General features: G+C 44.4%; 1 protein-coding gene across 1 annotated transcript in view; it reads right to left on the bottom strand.

Annotated features, from left to right (window-relative positions):
* Nucleotides 1-4,819: 4,819 nt before the first annotated feature.
* LOC134435730 (uncharacterized) overlaps nucleotides 4,820-15,190 on the bottom strand; it is a 30,207-nt gene continuing 19,836 nt past the window's right edge. The window contains exons 6-8 of the mRNA XM_063184776.1: nucleotides 12,598-12,779; nucleotides 7,305-7,400; nucleotides 4,820-5,923 (exon numbers count right to left, since the gene is read on the bottom strand). Coding sequence (XP_063040846.1) covers nucleotides 5,321-5,923; nucleotides 7,305-7,400; nucleotides 12,598-12,779 — 881 coding nt within the window. The 3' untranslated portion in view covers nucleotides 4,820-5,320. The remainder of the gene's footprint in view (nucleotides 5,924-7,304; nucleotides 7,401-12,597; nucleotides 12,780-15,190) is intronic.

The raw sequence follows: 15,190 nt of genomic DNA, 5'->3' as shown, positions 1-15,190 counted from the left end.
ACATTCAGTTCAGATCAAAGGTGTTTGGACAGGTTCTTCCAATAAAGTGAAGTCACTTTTATATCCGATGAATAGGGTCCACAAACACTTGTCACTACTGCAAGGTGCACATCACTGTTTGAGGTACACCTTTGCTGATATAGTACCATTGACACAGACTCATACTTCCCAGCACACATGGACAGAAACCAATAGTACCTATAGGCTAGTAGTGCAATGCATGGTGTCGGCTGTCTATCAGGCAAACTACGGTTCAGCATGCTGGATTAAAATCTTTAGTATATTATGTTAAGAGCTAGGACAGCATCTCAAAGAGGGATAGAAGAGCATAGTATAGGTTAGCTGCAGAGCTGTTCTTAGTCATGAGTGTGTACATAGTCTTTTGTGTTATTTAAACAACAAAAAAAAAACATTCTCTTGCCAAAGTAATGAGTGATAAGCTCAATTTTTTTTCTCTTCTTTTTAGCAACACGCCTCCAAGAAGGCTATGTGTATGTGTGAGATCGAGGTGAGCAGAAAAGATGGGGGGGGGGCACTGAAGAGATAGATGTGCTTTCTACATGTGTATCAGGTGTCACACAGAATACCTCCTTTCTCATACGGTGACAGATGAAGAAATTCAGTAAAATGCAATTGTCGTAGAGTAGAAAATAAAACAATCTTGCATTGGCTTTGCATCAAAGCTCATTTCTACATGCATGCAATGTTTCTATTTACATGAATGTGTGCGGAGGAGGGACATCATGAGTGCATCTGTGACACTGGTGGGTAAGCATGTACGCAAACCGTACTTCTTGAAAAGAGGTGTCTATTATACCCTGTGTGCAGTTAGCATGTCGGTGATTGCTGCTGCTGCTGCACTATTGCTTATAGAGGGCGTGTTTTGTGAGACCGCATGCTGCAGCAGTCTGCGCACTTCGCCATTTCAATGCATTCCAGTGAGAAGTTTTGTAATTGTGTAATTTTCCCGTAATTTTGCAGTGCGCATGCCTACTACGCAGACTTCCACAGCATGCGCCATCACGAATGCACCCAGAGACTTCTCAGAATGGGGTCAAAGGTCAATTCACACCAAGAACTATAACTGAATGCTTAAGTCAAGTGCATTTCTTTGTTTAAACTGTAGTGAATGGTGCTGACTGTTCATCAGCTATATCAACAGGCAGAATGATGTGGTTGGACTCATCCAGAGCATATCTAACGAAGAACAAAAACAATATCAGTGAGAGTTCATACGACATCATAAGAGGGAATTAGTGCATGCTTAGTTGGCGGTATTGTTAGTTCTTGGTGTGAATAAACATTTTCGTCATTTCTTCATGACACTGCAAGGGAATGGCACTGGTCTGATTTTTTGGGGGCGGAAGGTTAGGCACTGTTATCCAAGGGATTCTCATGTAGTATTCTTTACAATACAAGTTACTTCAATACTTCACACTCCAACTTGATCTTGCTGTATCACATATTAGTATAAGAAAAAAACGATACGAAAGCCAAGTACACATTTCGATGAACATGTACCACTAGGTTTTGAAGTTAGATACCTACTTAATGCCCAGAATTGATTAAGAAACATCTAATTGTAATTAGAAACAACAATTATACAGTTAGAACCTATTTACACTAGCTGCTACATCATGTTAAGAGATCATCAATTTCAAGAAAAAAATAATAACAACAACGCCTCTACTACCTAATTGTGCTTTTTCATTAAGACTTCCCTCAAGCAGTTGCAGTGCCCTCTCGCCTCTCATATACACAGACATCAGATAGGATATGAGGTAGCAAAACTCCCCAAAACATTTAGTGAATCTCCCATAGTGCACTCGTCTGACCATGTGACCCGTTTGGCAGCATCTCTCTCTTCTCTCTACCACCCCCCACCCCTCTCCCTTTCCTGTTCTCTGTCACTATGTCACTACATGAATTCTGTAATAAAACCCTTTTAAAAGTCAAAAATCTCTCTCTCTCTCACTCTCTCATAGGCCCATTAAATGACTCATTCCCTGTTACTTCCTGATACTTATGTCATCCCTGTGGGAAAAAAAACAACTTTGTAAGCAAAGCTGGGAAGAGAAAGAAAGGGGAGAATAGGGGTGTGTCAACAAAAGAGCACACCTGGGAAATGTTTGTCTCCAGGGAGGGTTACATTTACTGACAGACGCAATTTTGTCTGTCAGGGTCAGACTGCCATGGTACACAGAGAAATGAACGAGAGAGTGCTTCTCTCCTGAAGTCTCACTAAACCAAACACGGCGAAAGAGTGCGAGGAGCAGGAGAGGCATGTGACTTAACTATATATGTGAGATGTCACACCATGTTGCTGTGGCAATGTATGTGGAAGAAGAAATCATGCATACATCAACTCAAAATAGAAGATGTGTTTGTGTTAGTGCCGGGCTCTGTGAATGATTTCTAGCCACTGGGGAAATGTGTGACTATGAAGAAGAATATGCCACTGACGATGGAAAAAATAAACTTAAGGAGATGAAATTGGATTTGATCATTAATATGTTGCAGTCACTGTGCCAGTGTATCCTCTGCAGGCAGACACGAGTAACTGCTTTTGACAGCCATCAAGTCTGCCTTTTTAAAGGGCAATTTATATTCACATAATACTGTGCGGTGTACAACTTTCAATATGCAGCTGAAGTCACATCTTGTTTCTTCAACTTAAGAGTAAAATCACATTATGTTTCCTTAACTGCACAGGTAAAACGCAGTGTTAAATTAAGGTTACGACACCACACCAGACAGGCTTTACATGAGAAAGAGCCGTTCTAGCTTGCTACATATCAACAACAATTCCAAAGCCAGCCAGGCAGAACAGGCTTTAGCTTTGGGAGAATCTGTCAAGTCACATTCAGTGTTTGCACAAAACTTTCACATTCACTCAGTGCTCTCAGACGTGGGCAAACTTGGAAACATTTTTGCCCACTCTCATCTGCCCTGAAAACGGAGCCTGTTATTGGGAGAGAGAGGGAAGGGGAAGATACTGTGCGATAGTGACAACGGAACAATTATGTTAGGCAGACAGTTTACCTTCTACAAGCAGGTCTGCCCTGAAACCTGTCCACAACTGTCAATCAGGCGCCAAGCCAACCTGTCAAGTCTCTTGTTAGTTTTAGTCATCAGGTTTGGGTCTCCGAGTCCAGAGATACAAGTGAAGAGGTCCTGACACTGGTGACTTTGGACTTTTTCTCTCACTGAGTTCGGGACTGTTCAGGCGTGTGTGTGTGTGTGTGTGTGTGTGTGTGTGTGTGTGTGTGTGTGTGTGTGTGTGTGTGTGTGTGTGTGTGTGTGCGCGCGCGCGCGCGCATGTGTGTCTGTGCATGCGTGTGTGTGTGTGTGTGGCAACTGTGGCCGCGCGCTAGTCCCTCCACATGTTGAATCTCTAAACGTGCTGAGCTTGACACCCTTGACACCGGATGAGGTGACTGGTGACACATCAGGGCAGGGTCGGTTCTAGTCAACTTGGTGCCCTAGGCAAGCAGTGCTCTTTCCTATTTGTGGAATTAGAAATTGGCATCTGTAAACATACTGCCATACATCTGACCGAGCACAGCTGTTCTAGATCACCTACATACATATGTACTGAGTGCCCATGAATAATTATTGACAATGCAAAATTTAATGAAGTATTTCCTAAGTATTTCATTTTTCATTCATATTCTGTAGGATTTGGTGCCCCCAAGACATTTGGCGCCCTAGTCGACCATCTTGTCTGCCTTTACCTAGCGTCAGCCCTGCAACTGGGATGGCTTGGGGCAGGTGACTTGGGGTGGTGAGGGATGTTATGTGGGACAATTTTGAGGGATGGTGCCGCTTGGCTTCAGAGAAGCGGTGCCATGCTGATGGATGAGCTGCAAAGTGCGCGAGACGGGCACAACAAAAGGCGGGAGATGAAGCGCGGAAGGAGATGAACGGCCTGGACGGACGGGGAGGCAAAGGAGTGGAGGTGCCAGCCAGGGACCTGCCTCTCTCTATTTCTCTCATATTGTATCTTCCTTTGTCTCGGTTCTTTCGCTGTCCGTGTACGCACGCCAGCCGTGGGATAAAGTGCTTAGGCTAGCACTGCCTCTGGTCACCCCCTCATCTGCCACACAAACAAACACACACACACATACACACACACACACACACAAACAAACACACACACACAAAGGCTCACACAGACACGCATATCCGGACACACTGGACACTAACACAAGTTTCTCTTGCTTACACACGTACGCACGCACGCACGCACACAGACACACACCCTATCTCTCACTCTCTCTCTTTCTCTCTCTCTGAGCCAGTAGCCTCACAGATAGGATACTCACTACACTCTCCAGTCACCCATTCATTTCCTTTTGAGGGGTGGTAATGCAGCATTTGTGGACTCTCGGATGCAGCTTGGGGGGAGACTAGTGCATTTCTGGCAATAGGGGAGAGGGGTGTGACATAAGCCTATCTATACTGTATCCTGTAGACTTTAGGTGATGACTATTGCTTTTCGTCATTTTTTTTCAATGGGCCCTGATACTATAAAACTGATTGACTGAAGTGGCGTCATTATGATGATGTCATAGTGTGTTTTTTTTTGTTGCATGACCTACAAGGACGTTACCCAAAAATAATATTTATGCATTATCTATTGTGATTATGGGCATCATTTTTTCCACAATATTTATTTGGTCATCTCAATTAATTAAAGGGAATGGATTTTATGCAGTTTCATCAGGAACCCCCTGATTTTTTTTCAGTGTGGTTTAGGTATACTGTACGTTCACGGTACGTAGATATTATTTATACATATCTGTACAAAAAAGTTCAGGTTTGTGACTGTTTGTCCAAGAGACTTGCATGCACTACAGTCATTCCAAACTAGCCATTCTTTTTTTCTTGGCTAGCTAGCCGAGATATCTCCGCTAAATCTATTAAACGCATGCATTGTGCAAAAACACATGTTTCACATTCATGTGTTTGTAGAAGTTAGCTGAGTTTGTATATTTCTTTTGTTTGTGTGGTTGTTTTGTACTCTACTGTGCCTCTGGGTTAGGTTTTTTTTTGTTAGCTTAGCTGTTAAGGGCCAAACATTTGTTAGCTTGAATTTGTCCAAATACGAAAAAAGCCAAATCGACAGGCATTGTGCCTCCAGCAAGGAGAAAAAACAAGCAGTGATGACTACATAGTTGTATGTGTGGAGTGTGTTTTTGCGTAGAGATTGTCAAGGTGTTAATGGTTAGTGGTTATGTAGATACATTTTTTTGATGTTTGTTTCATTTTTGTTTTTGTTTTTGTTCACTCTTGTGCTGCAGCTGTCGTCCAAAGTTCCTCAGGTTGTGCCGTTCTCGACAACAGCAGCAGGTGGCGCTGCTGGGGCAGCAGCATCGGCCACAGGTCCGGCATCCATGCTAGGCTCCTTAGCAGGGCTCAATGTGGGGACCAGCTCGGCTACAGGGACTATGGGAGCTATTGGGGCTATTGGGGATATTGGGGTGATAGGGGCAGGGATCACCGGGACTGCTGCTGAGGCTACTGGGGAAGCCGGAGCAGCTATGACACCACCTCCGTCCCCCAGGATCTCAGGCCCTCTGAGGGGAGAGTCGGGGGTGGCGTCCCCCAGCAGGTCTGCGTCGAGCTGGCTGCCGGCTCGGGGCAGGCTGGCGGGGCTGGCACTCAGGATGGAGTCGTCGGGGGTGCGGGAGGCGTTGCTCTCTGTGCCCTCGGCGATGGTGGGCGGGGCGGTCACGAAGCCGTCGGAGTCGTGGGCGGAGTCGAGCAGGGGCTTGTGCGAGGCGTAGGTCAGCGGCCCTTCCGTGTCACTGTCCAGGGGCAGGCCGGAGGAGGTGAACTCCACGCCAGAGTCGCTCATCTCCAGGAAGTTCTTGTCGGAGGCGAGGCTCTGGTAGCGGCCGGCCTTTGACACCTCAAGACCCTGAGCGAGACACACGAGGGGAGGGGGGGTAGTGGATAACACAAGACAACAACTTGAGATCGGTACACAGTCGTTAGCGATTAGGCATCACCCTTGTAGCTCAAGGATTGCCGGTTTGATTCCCGACCCACTAGGTGGATGGAGGGAGTAATTAACCAGTGCATGACCGCCGAACTGCACTCTTGGGCTGCCAAGGGCTGCCCCCTTGCACAGGAGAGACATCAATGTAATTTTATTGTGTGGAACAAACACTGAGTGCTGTGTCTGAAATAACAATGGGAGTTTTCCAGGTGGGCTTTTACTTTCACTGTCATTAGTGCGATTTCCAGTAGATATCCAGATTATCAGTATATGGGAAATAATTCATGTTTTATAAAACCATTACTTAGCATAGGATTGGTGCACATTCTCCATGGTTTATGGTGCATTATCAATGCTATTGTGGTTCAAGTGGCAATGACCAAACTCTTGTGTTGTGTTTGTGAGAAATGTGTGTAATGATGTGGTAATGTTGCAATTCAGTTTCTTTCTCTTCAGGCAGAATGTCAAGCACTAGAAGTCTGCAGCAACTTCTGAGTCATTATTCTGCAGTGAAACAAAATAAACTTTAAAAAATACGGCATTCATTTCACTGTGGTGACCTTTTGTGGCAGTCTAGTCTTCTCGGTGACATTAATGGAATCACTTGTTTCAGCACAGACGGTCTTTGACCTTTCCAGTGCAGTGCTGCCGTGGTAACCGGAGAGAAAGGTAAACTGTATGCACAGCAGTTTAAAAGGTGCATCAACTATTCATGTCCTCATCATCAGCCATCACAAAAAGAGGAGCAAGTAAGTAAACACTGTTTGTGAGTAAACACTGTTTTTCTGAGGGTACAGGAATGGTTGTGAGCAGGGGAGTTTCTAGACTGCAGCCTCTTGGTGCAGATGGTATCGTCAGCAATCCGACTCACTGTTGAAAATACTCAACCACATCATGACAGCATTGTTATGACATTACCAAGAGTCTACAACACACAATACTGCAGTTTACTGCATTGTACTAGATTATATGCAGTATTTTGGACATGTAAAAACTACAGTAAAACAGATTTCGCCTGATTATCATCGACTTTCAAATCTCTTCAAGACTTGGTCTGACCAACAGCATAACAATTAACATTTCCCAAACAGCATTGTTGACCCACCTCCCTTGGTTTGGTACTGGTTGATTGGTTCCTGACAAAGTGGGTGAAGTTCCCAATTTTTCGGGAGATCAGAAATGATATTTACATTGCTCTTGGCCTGACTAGAAGCAACGCTGAAGGTGTAGTGTCACTAGGAGGGCACGGCCTGGCTACAACAGATTAACTGTAGTATTTTTTGTCCATAAGGGCGCTTACCTTGATTTCCACCTCGGTGTTGTCCGTGGTGGGACCGTCCCACTGCGACTGGGTGATGGAGTCTTCAGTGAAGCGTGTGTAGGCCTCGTTAACCACCTGTGTGAAGAAAGCCATGCACAACCACCAACACAGCACCATACGTTAGGCATCAGCAGCACCTCCTGCCCCTCTCTCTCACCTGTGCGAAGGTGACCCCGAGGTCGGGTTCTGCCGGAGCGGAGCAGGGGGTCACACCACACATGGAGGCGGACCAATAAGAAGCACATATAATACACACACACACACAAACACACACACACACAAATACACATACACAAGAAGTACGATACACAAGAAAATGACCGCACACCGAGCTCCTTCGGCCACAGACAATAACCTTAGGGAGGGGGATATATATTGCAACACTGTGGTATTGGGTGAAACCACTAAAAGCCTAAAGTGACTTCTGAGGTCGGACCAAAAACCCCATCCGAAAGGCGGGGGGGTTTGGGGCAGAGCTCTGGGGACTGGTAGAAGGAAGTGGGGTTTGTGGCGAATGGTGAACGGGAACATTTCCTGTTGTTGATGGATTGATTGTTTCTTTGGGGGTTGTGAGGCCGCATAAATGGAAAGAAAGCTTCTATCTCAGTCAGAGCAAACTATAAAGACCTATTTTTTTCCTCTTCTTTCTGCATGGCACTGCTAGGCTATAGCCGAACAAATTGACCAACTTTGTGGAGGATTATCATCTAGACGCATGGTTGCTGTCTTTGCGGAAAGGTAGCGTACATTAAACATGCAGGAGATTGATAGGTTGGGAATTAAACAAGGTATGGTTGTCCATTGTAGGGCCCCATTGGTTGGCATCTTTCAACAACTTGAAATGTGAATATTTCCATTCCTCTGTTTGATTAATAATATTTGTCTTAGCGAGAACACCTAACAAGGACTAATGAGCTACCAGAGAGCGTCACATTGTCACAATATATATGCACGAACACACACAGGGAATCCCCACAAGGGTCTAAAACACGGGACACAAAAAGTAAAGACACCGTGACACAAACAGCACAGACAACAACAACACACACACACACACACACACACACACACACACACACACACACACACACACACACACACACACACACACACACACACACACACACACACACACACACACACACACACACACACACAAAGCCAGTCATCCATGGGGCTGATAGACGAGAAGAAATTCTCTCTTTTTTTTTAAAGGCGACCATTGGATCATGTTATTTATTTATCTCTTCATTTACTTCATTTATTGGACTCGTTTATTGTTGTTTTTCATGTCCCGGTTGTTTACCCATGAGTCACTGTGATCAAACAGATGTCTCTAGACGCTTCATCTATTGCGCTGATGACGATCATTAACGTCTCCACTGCGCCAGTGCGCTTTCTGGGTCTGCCCGTGTTCCGCGAAAACATAATTGACACATTTGAAGTCTGAATATTTGCAATTTGGTGCAAGAGGGCGGAATTGGCAAGAACGAGATGTTTTTCATCTTTTTGTTGTTTATTCATGGAGACAGATAGGAATCTAGACAGTTAATTAGTTTTCCATGAGGCGTTCAAAATATGTGTGAATCTAGCGGGCTGTCTCTCATAAAGTAGGCATTTTTGTAAACGATAAAGTGAGAATTTATAAGTAGTCGTTATCAGCCTCACATTTTAAACATGTCTCAGGACACACAGAGATATAATACACTACAGTATACACCCACTCACATATAACGGCAACGCACACACATTGATAACACTCTCTCTCACACACAAATGACACACATTTTTTCTTGAACAAACACAAAGACAAAGAGGGTAGAGCTTTCAAGCAATAAACAAACACAAATCACCAACGCACATAGCGTACAAAACACACATACACATAGTAAATATTTACTGTACCCCCTCATTGTCCACTATACTTTCTAACAGGTCATATGTGCATGTGTGTTTGTAAAAACCAAAAGGGCAACGGAACCTTAAGGATATCTAGAAGACATCTGTATGCCTATTTGTACAACAGTTTCAACTGCAGGGGTTTTTACGGAGACGAAACACCTGCAGTTCACCATATGCTGCACCAGTCAATTATCATTTCGGGAGAAAAATCGAGATTTTAAGGGAAGCCGGGGAGATGAGGCGATGGGGGTTGGAGATGTGGGGTGGGGAGGGTGGTGGTGCAGACTATGAACAGATGGATGACACCGATTAAAGACCCATCAATGATGGAGGAGGAGGAGGAGGGCAACAGGGTGTTTTTGAGGGACCACATCAAGGGCAACTTCACATACACAATTTAAAAGGAAACAAACTATAAACACCCATTCTACTGGCAATAAGTACAAACACTGAATACAGATCCATGGACTTAGCAGCATTATGGGGAAGGAGAGAGAGAGCGAGAGAGAGAGAGAGAGAGAGAGAGAGAGAGAGAGAGAGAGAGAGAGAGAGCGAGAGAGAGAGAGAGAGAGAGAGAGAGAGAGAGAGAGAGAGAGAGAGAGAAAGACAACCACACACAGCCACACGCAAAGACTCTCACCAGACAGTGGCTCCGCCAGTAGCGCCTTTAAGGAGGGGGGGAGAGATGCAACGCAAGGCAAACCATTAACTAGCTTCCTTCCTTCCGCACAGCACACAGTAGCTAGCTGAGTGCAGCATTATAGACAAGCAAGCACACACGTGCATATTCATTCACACACACACACGCACACGCACACACACACACACACACACACACACACACACACACACACACACACACACACACACACACACACACACACACACACACACACACACACACGCACGCACACACATACTGTACACACACTCCCAGAGACACCTGCAATTCTGGTCCTACAGCCAAGACGGTGGGGCCTCATGCATACATGCATGCGCAAACACACACAGGGCAACTCCAAACATACAGTACACACACAGAGTAGACATGGATGTGTGAGTATGGTCTTAATTATGATTAGCCATTAAATGAAAGCTGCATCAGCTTCACATCGAACAGTCTACTCTTGACACTCAGAAAGAGAGAATTTATTGGCAATACAGCGCAACGTAAAATGTCTATTCTGCAAGACTGTCAATGCGATATGAGTCTTTCTTCACTGAAATTCTATACAGTAGTTTGAGATTCAACTGTCAACACAAAGGTTAAAATCAAGGACGGTCTAAACAACAAACAACATCCACATCAAGAGAGTCAGACATACAGAAACATGACGTAACATGAACGCACACTGTTTGCAAAGATTTTACTCATTCGTTCCCGTGTCAAAAGGATGGATCCGTTTCATCAACTCAACCATACCTTTCCAGACCGCCTTTTCACTTCAACACATGACGTTCATCTTACATAACATGAAGCTCTGTGTGAGAATTGCTAGCCCTGACATTGTGTCCCTGCCAGGTCAGTGATAACAAATCAGCACTAATTTTCTGCTCACTATCACAAAACCCAGTGTGTGTGGTTTTTAATGCATTTTAAATAAATAATGAGCACATTGTTGTCAGTGTCAGCATACTATTACAGTTTCTTATACAGTATGCATGTGATATACTGGTGATTTACATATGGCACACTAAGAATGTTGGCAGCACACTATGTCTTTGTTTAATTTCTCACCAAAACCAATATGACCAGATTCTCCACAGTAGACTAACTATGACACACTGCTGCAGTGTCTTATTTCAGACATACCAAAATAATAAATTATGACCGCATTGTTGTCAAAGACCATATAGGTCTGGGAACACACTGTCACCTCAGATGTATGGACGCATTGAGTATGTGGAAGGGACAGAGTACTAGTATTGGCCCATATACATAGTACACAGTATGTTTTCAAATCAAATTCTTAGTATTGCTTAATTTTAGTATTTTAGTCTGACACTGTACAGCACTTTGGTCAGTTCCTGCTGTTTAAATGTGCTTTATAAATTAAACTTACTTACTTACTATGTTGCTAATAAACCATAACAATATATGTATGCCAACAGGACTCTGAAATACCAGTAACTTTTTTCATGGCCTATGTTATAACCTTACTGTCACCAACATTGTAATGGCTATGTCTTAATCTGTTACTTAAGGCTCTTGGTACTGTCATAGCAATGTTGCAATGATGTAGTGAAGTATTTTCAGCAAATAGTGAATAGGCCCGTCCGCCCGCCACCCTATCTGCAGTAAGACGCTACTTTTACTAGCCAAACTCACGCTCACTAATGGGTCAAGTGGTTAGTAAGTTGGTCTTTTCAACTAGCCCAACTAAAATTTCAACAGCTTTTGGCTGGTTGGCTAGTGTGTATTTAGAGCCCTGCATGCCAGTATAATACCACACAGTAAAAATACAGTGTTGATTCAGCACTTCTCTATAATCAAATACACTGTAGAAAATGGTAAATCAACTCCCTAAGTGTTGAATCTAAACACCTCAAAATGTACTGTGCAGGACACAGTCAAGGTCAATCTCTCCCACTTGGGCAACTTCATTGGCTCAGGTTTTAGAGTGTACGCAAAACAAAACAAAGTTTAAAATCAAGTTCACAGCATGGTATACGTATGTATGTTCACATCAGTCTCCAAAACTGCTCGACTGTCTCCACAGGAACGTCCTCTCCATCCCAGCTGATGAGGTGACGTCATCATACTTTAACCCCTTTAACTTATTTACATGTAACCTCAACGCTGAAAACATTCCCCTACACTGCAACTGGTTAAATATCATTTTAAGTTTAGTTTTAGAGTGGGAAGTCCATGGCAGAAATACGTTTCTGCCGTTCAGGTCTTGTTTAGATTCTCTTCAAACACAGACTCAATTGAGTGACCAAAAATCACAACTGGCCTGCAGGTGTGATACCATCAGAAGCGGAGCTATAGGTCGGACGAGCAGGGCATTTGCCCCAGAGCCCAGGGTCCTCCCATATTTGTGGTGGGGCCCTATTTTGACCTTGGCAGGCCGAGGTCTTGCCCTGGGGTCCTGTGTGCAATTGTTCTGCTACTAGCTGCCTTAAAATTAAAGATTAAAAAAGGATTTCAAATGTGCAGACTTCTCTCTCGATCCCTTCTACGTGCATCTTCTCCTAACTTGCATCCGGCTTTGTCCTGCACTTTAACCAGGGATGTGCACAATCTAACCCTCCAGACTAAACTACATATGACACGCAACGTAACAGTCAACTAGGTTGCAACATACACTACACAAACAGTAGGCCTACTGTCTAGATGGACAACCCATGTAGGCCCGGCGTAACGTACCTGTCGGAAGGCGTCCCCCCCGTCCGCTTTGCCGGCCTGCTGGGCGATGAGGGCGATCTTGCGGGCCTTCTCGTTGCGGCGGCGCACCTTGATCTGGCAGGACAGCAGACACATCAGCAGCATCAGGCCCACCAGGCCCAGCAGGCCCAGGATGACCACCGTGGTCTGAGGAAGCTTATAGGCTGCTCAGGGGAAACGAGAGAAGAGGAGGAGAGGAGAGGAGAGGAGAGGAGAGGAGGAGAGGAGAGGAGGAGAGAGGAGAGGAAAGCAGAGTAGAGGAGAGGAGAGGAGTGGAGTGGACAGAGAGGGAGAGGAGATAAGAGGAGACGAGACGAGACGAGATAAGAGGAGAGGAGAGGAGAGGAGAGGAGAGGAGAGGAGACGAGATAAGAGGAGAGGAGAGGAGGAGGGTGGCAAGAGAGGAGAGGAGAGGGGGAGCAGAGGAGAGGAGAGGAGAGGGGAGGAGAGGAGAGGAGAGGAGAGGAGAGGAGAGGAGAGGAGAACATAGGAGAGGAGAGGAGAGGAGAGGAGAGGAGAGGAGAGGAGAGGAGAGGAGAGAGAGGAACAGAAGAGAACAGAAAAGAACAATAGGAATGGGGAGGAAGTAGGAGGAAAGGGAAGAGGCGAGGAGAGGGATAGACAAAACAAGACAACAAATCAAAACAAAACAAAAGACACGACAGGGCAGAATATGACAACATCACGGTGAATACAAAAGGAAGGACAGAATTTTGTTTCAACAAACTGCAGGATATAGACCTATAAGGATGAAGAGAACTGAGACAGAAAACAGAGAGAGAGAGGCGGGGATGTGGAGGAAATGTTATGGGATGCTTACGGAGTTTCACTGGCAGGACACACAAATTAGCGCACAGCGAAATAGTGTGGGTCAAACGTGGCCTAATGGTTAGGGAGGTGGTCTTAGGATCAGATGGTTGAAGGTTCTAATCTGACCCTCACCTCTCCCTCCATCCATGGCTGAGGTGCCCGTGAGCAAGGCGCCTAACCCCACATTTCTCCAGCGACTGTAACCAATAACACTGTGCAATAACTGTAAAACGCATAGGATAAAAGTGTCAGCCAAGTGTAATGTTAAGTTATCCCCTTAGCGCAGCACTATGGCTCTCTGTAATGTCATAGCAATGTTGTTATGATGTAGTTAAGCATTTTCAGCAAGTGAATAGGGTCGCCGGCAACCTCTGCTGCAGTGAGAGGCTACGTAATGTAAATAGTGATTTAATGTTAACCTGGGAGAAAACACGATGAGGGTAAATAAATAAAATACAACAGAACAAGAAAACAAACAAAACAATTTGTTTGCTAAATAAGGAAAAGAAATTTAAGAGAGATTAAGTATATAGTTTATGAATGATTACGTTAAACAAAATGAGCTATGGTGGTTGTCAAATATAAAATGGTAATTGTGGAGAACATTGCAATGGAGAGTGCAGTTGACTATGCGTACAGCAAACAGGATTTATGGCCTTAGTTGGAAATGAGACAGAGACATATAAACAATAAATCCAGATCTTAATGCACGTTAAGTCTAGCTCAGTACTCCATCGCCATCTCGCTCTGTCCCGTTCCCAAAGCCCCCCCACTTAATCAGATTGTGCTCAACATGCTCGTGCATTAAAATGGGCCCGTATTTTGCCCTGAGTCAGCATGGTCAGCCATGGTCACTGGCCAAGGCAAGGCAAGGCCTGCTTACAACTCCCTTTGCTTAGTAAACACATTCTGGATCGCAGTCATTTGCTGGACGCTGGCCAAAAGATCTTAGTTGAAATGAGCGCACATTACAATCATGCAAGCCCACATGACGTGTCAGTAAACAGCACAATAACATAAAGCAACGACATCAGAATAAGACAATATTCACGTACATGTAAAATGTTATTTCAATGTCTGTAATGTAGCGTACCTCGGATATTTTCATAATAGTATTACATTTGTATGCACTTTTTTCCTGGCTCATGGTGCAAGGCCTTGGCTTCATTGCATAGAGTCGCTGTCTAGCAGAAACCTTGTATCTCCAGTAATTTTGTATTATTTTATATTCGTTCTCTATTCATTATAAAATATAAATCAGTATTACTGGTCAGACCCCACGAGTACATGTTTATGATGAATTATTCACCTGTAATAACCAAAATTAATTTAATAACCATCAACATTAATATTGAAATGAGTGAGTTAGAAAACAGTGATTTATAAAATTAATAAGTAAAACAATGAAAAGCGGAGATTCAAGGTTTCTGCCTGACACAGACGATATTAAGCTTTCGAATCTTTCCCAGATGGCAAGAGATGGAAATGATGATTGAGCAGGTGTGGTGTCCTGCGATCCTGCATGTGCAAAGCATATGATGATGACTTTGCAGGTTTCGAGCAATTACACTGTATTTATCTGTCAGTGAGGCTTAGATGAGCTTGTGCTATCCCTGGTGGGGCAGCAGGTGGAGTGGTATTCTCAGATGGGTTGTCCAGGGCTTGTACACATTAGTCGTACAGTAATAACACTTGTGTAAGTGTTGAGATGAACACTGTGCATTTCTGTTGAATACCTGGTTTCCTTGTGGTGGAAGAGAACGGC

This window comes from Engraulis encrasicolus, chromosome 20 (genome assembly GCF_034702125.1).
Source record: "Engraulis encrasicolus isolate BLACKSEA-1 chromosome 20, IST_EnEncr_1.0, whole genome shotgun sequence".
NCBI classification, from domain to species: Eukaryota; Metazoa; Chordata; class Actinopteri; order Clupeiformes; family Engraulidae; genus Engraulis; species Engraulis encrasicolus.
The sequence above is the reverse complement of the archived record's forward strand: the minus strand, read 5'-3'. Positions and strand labels throughout refer to the sequence as shown.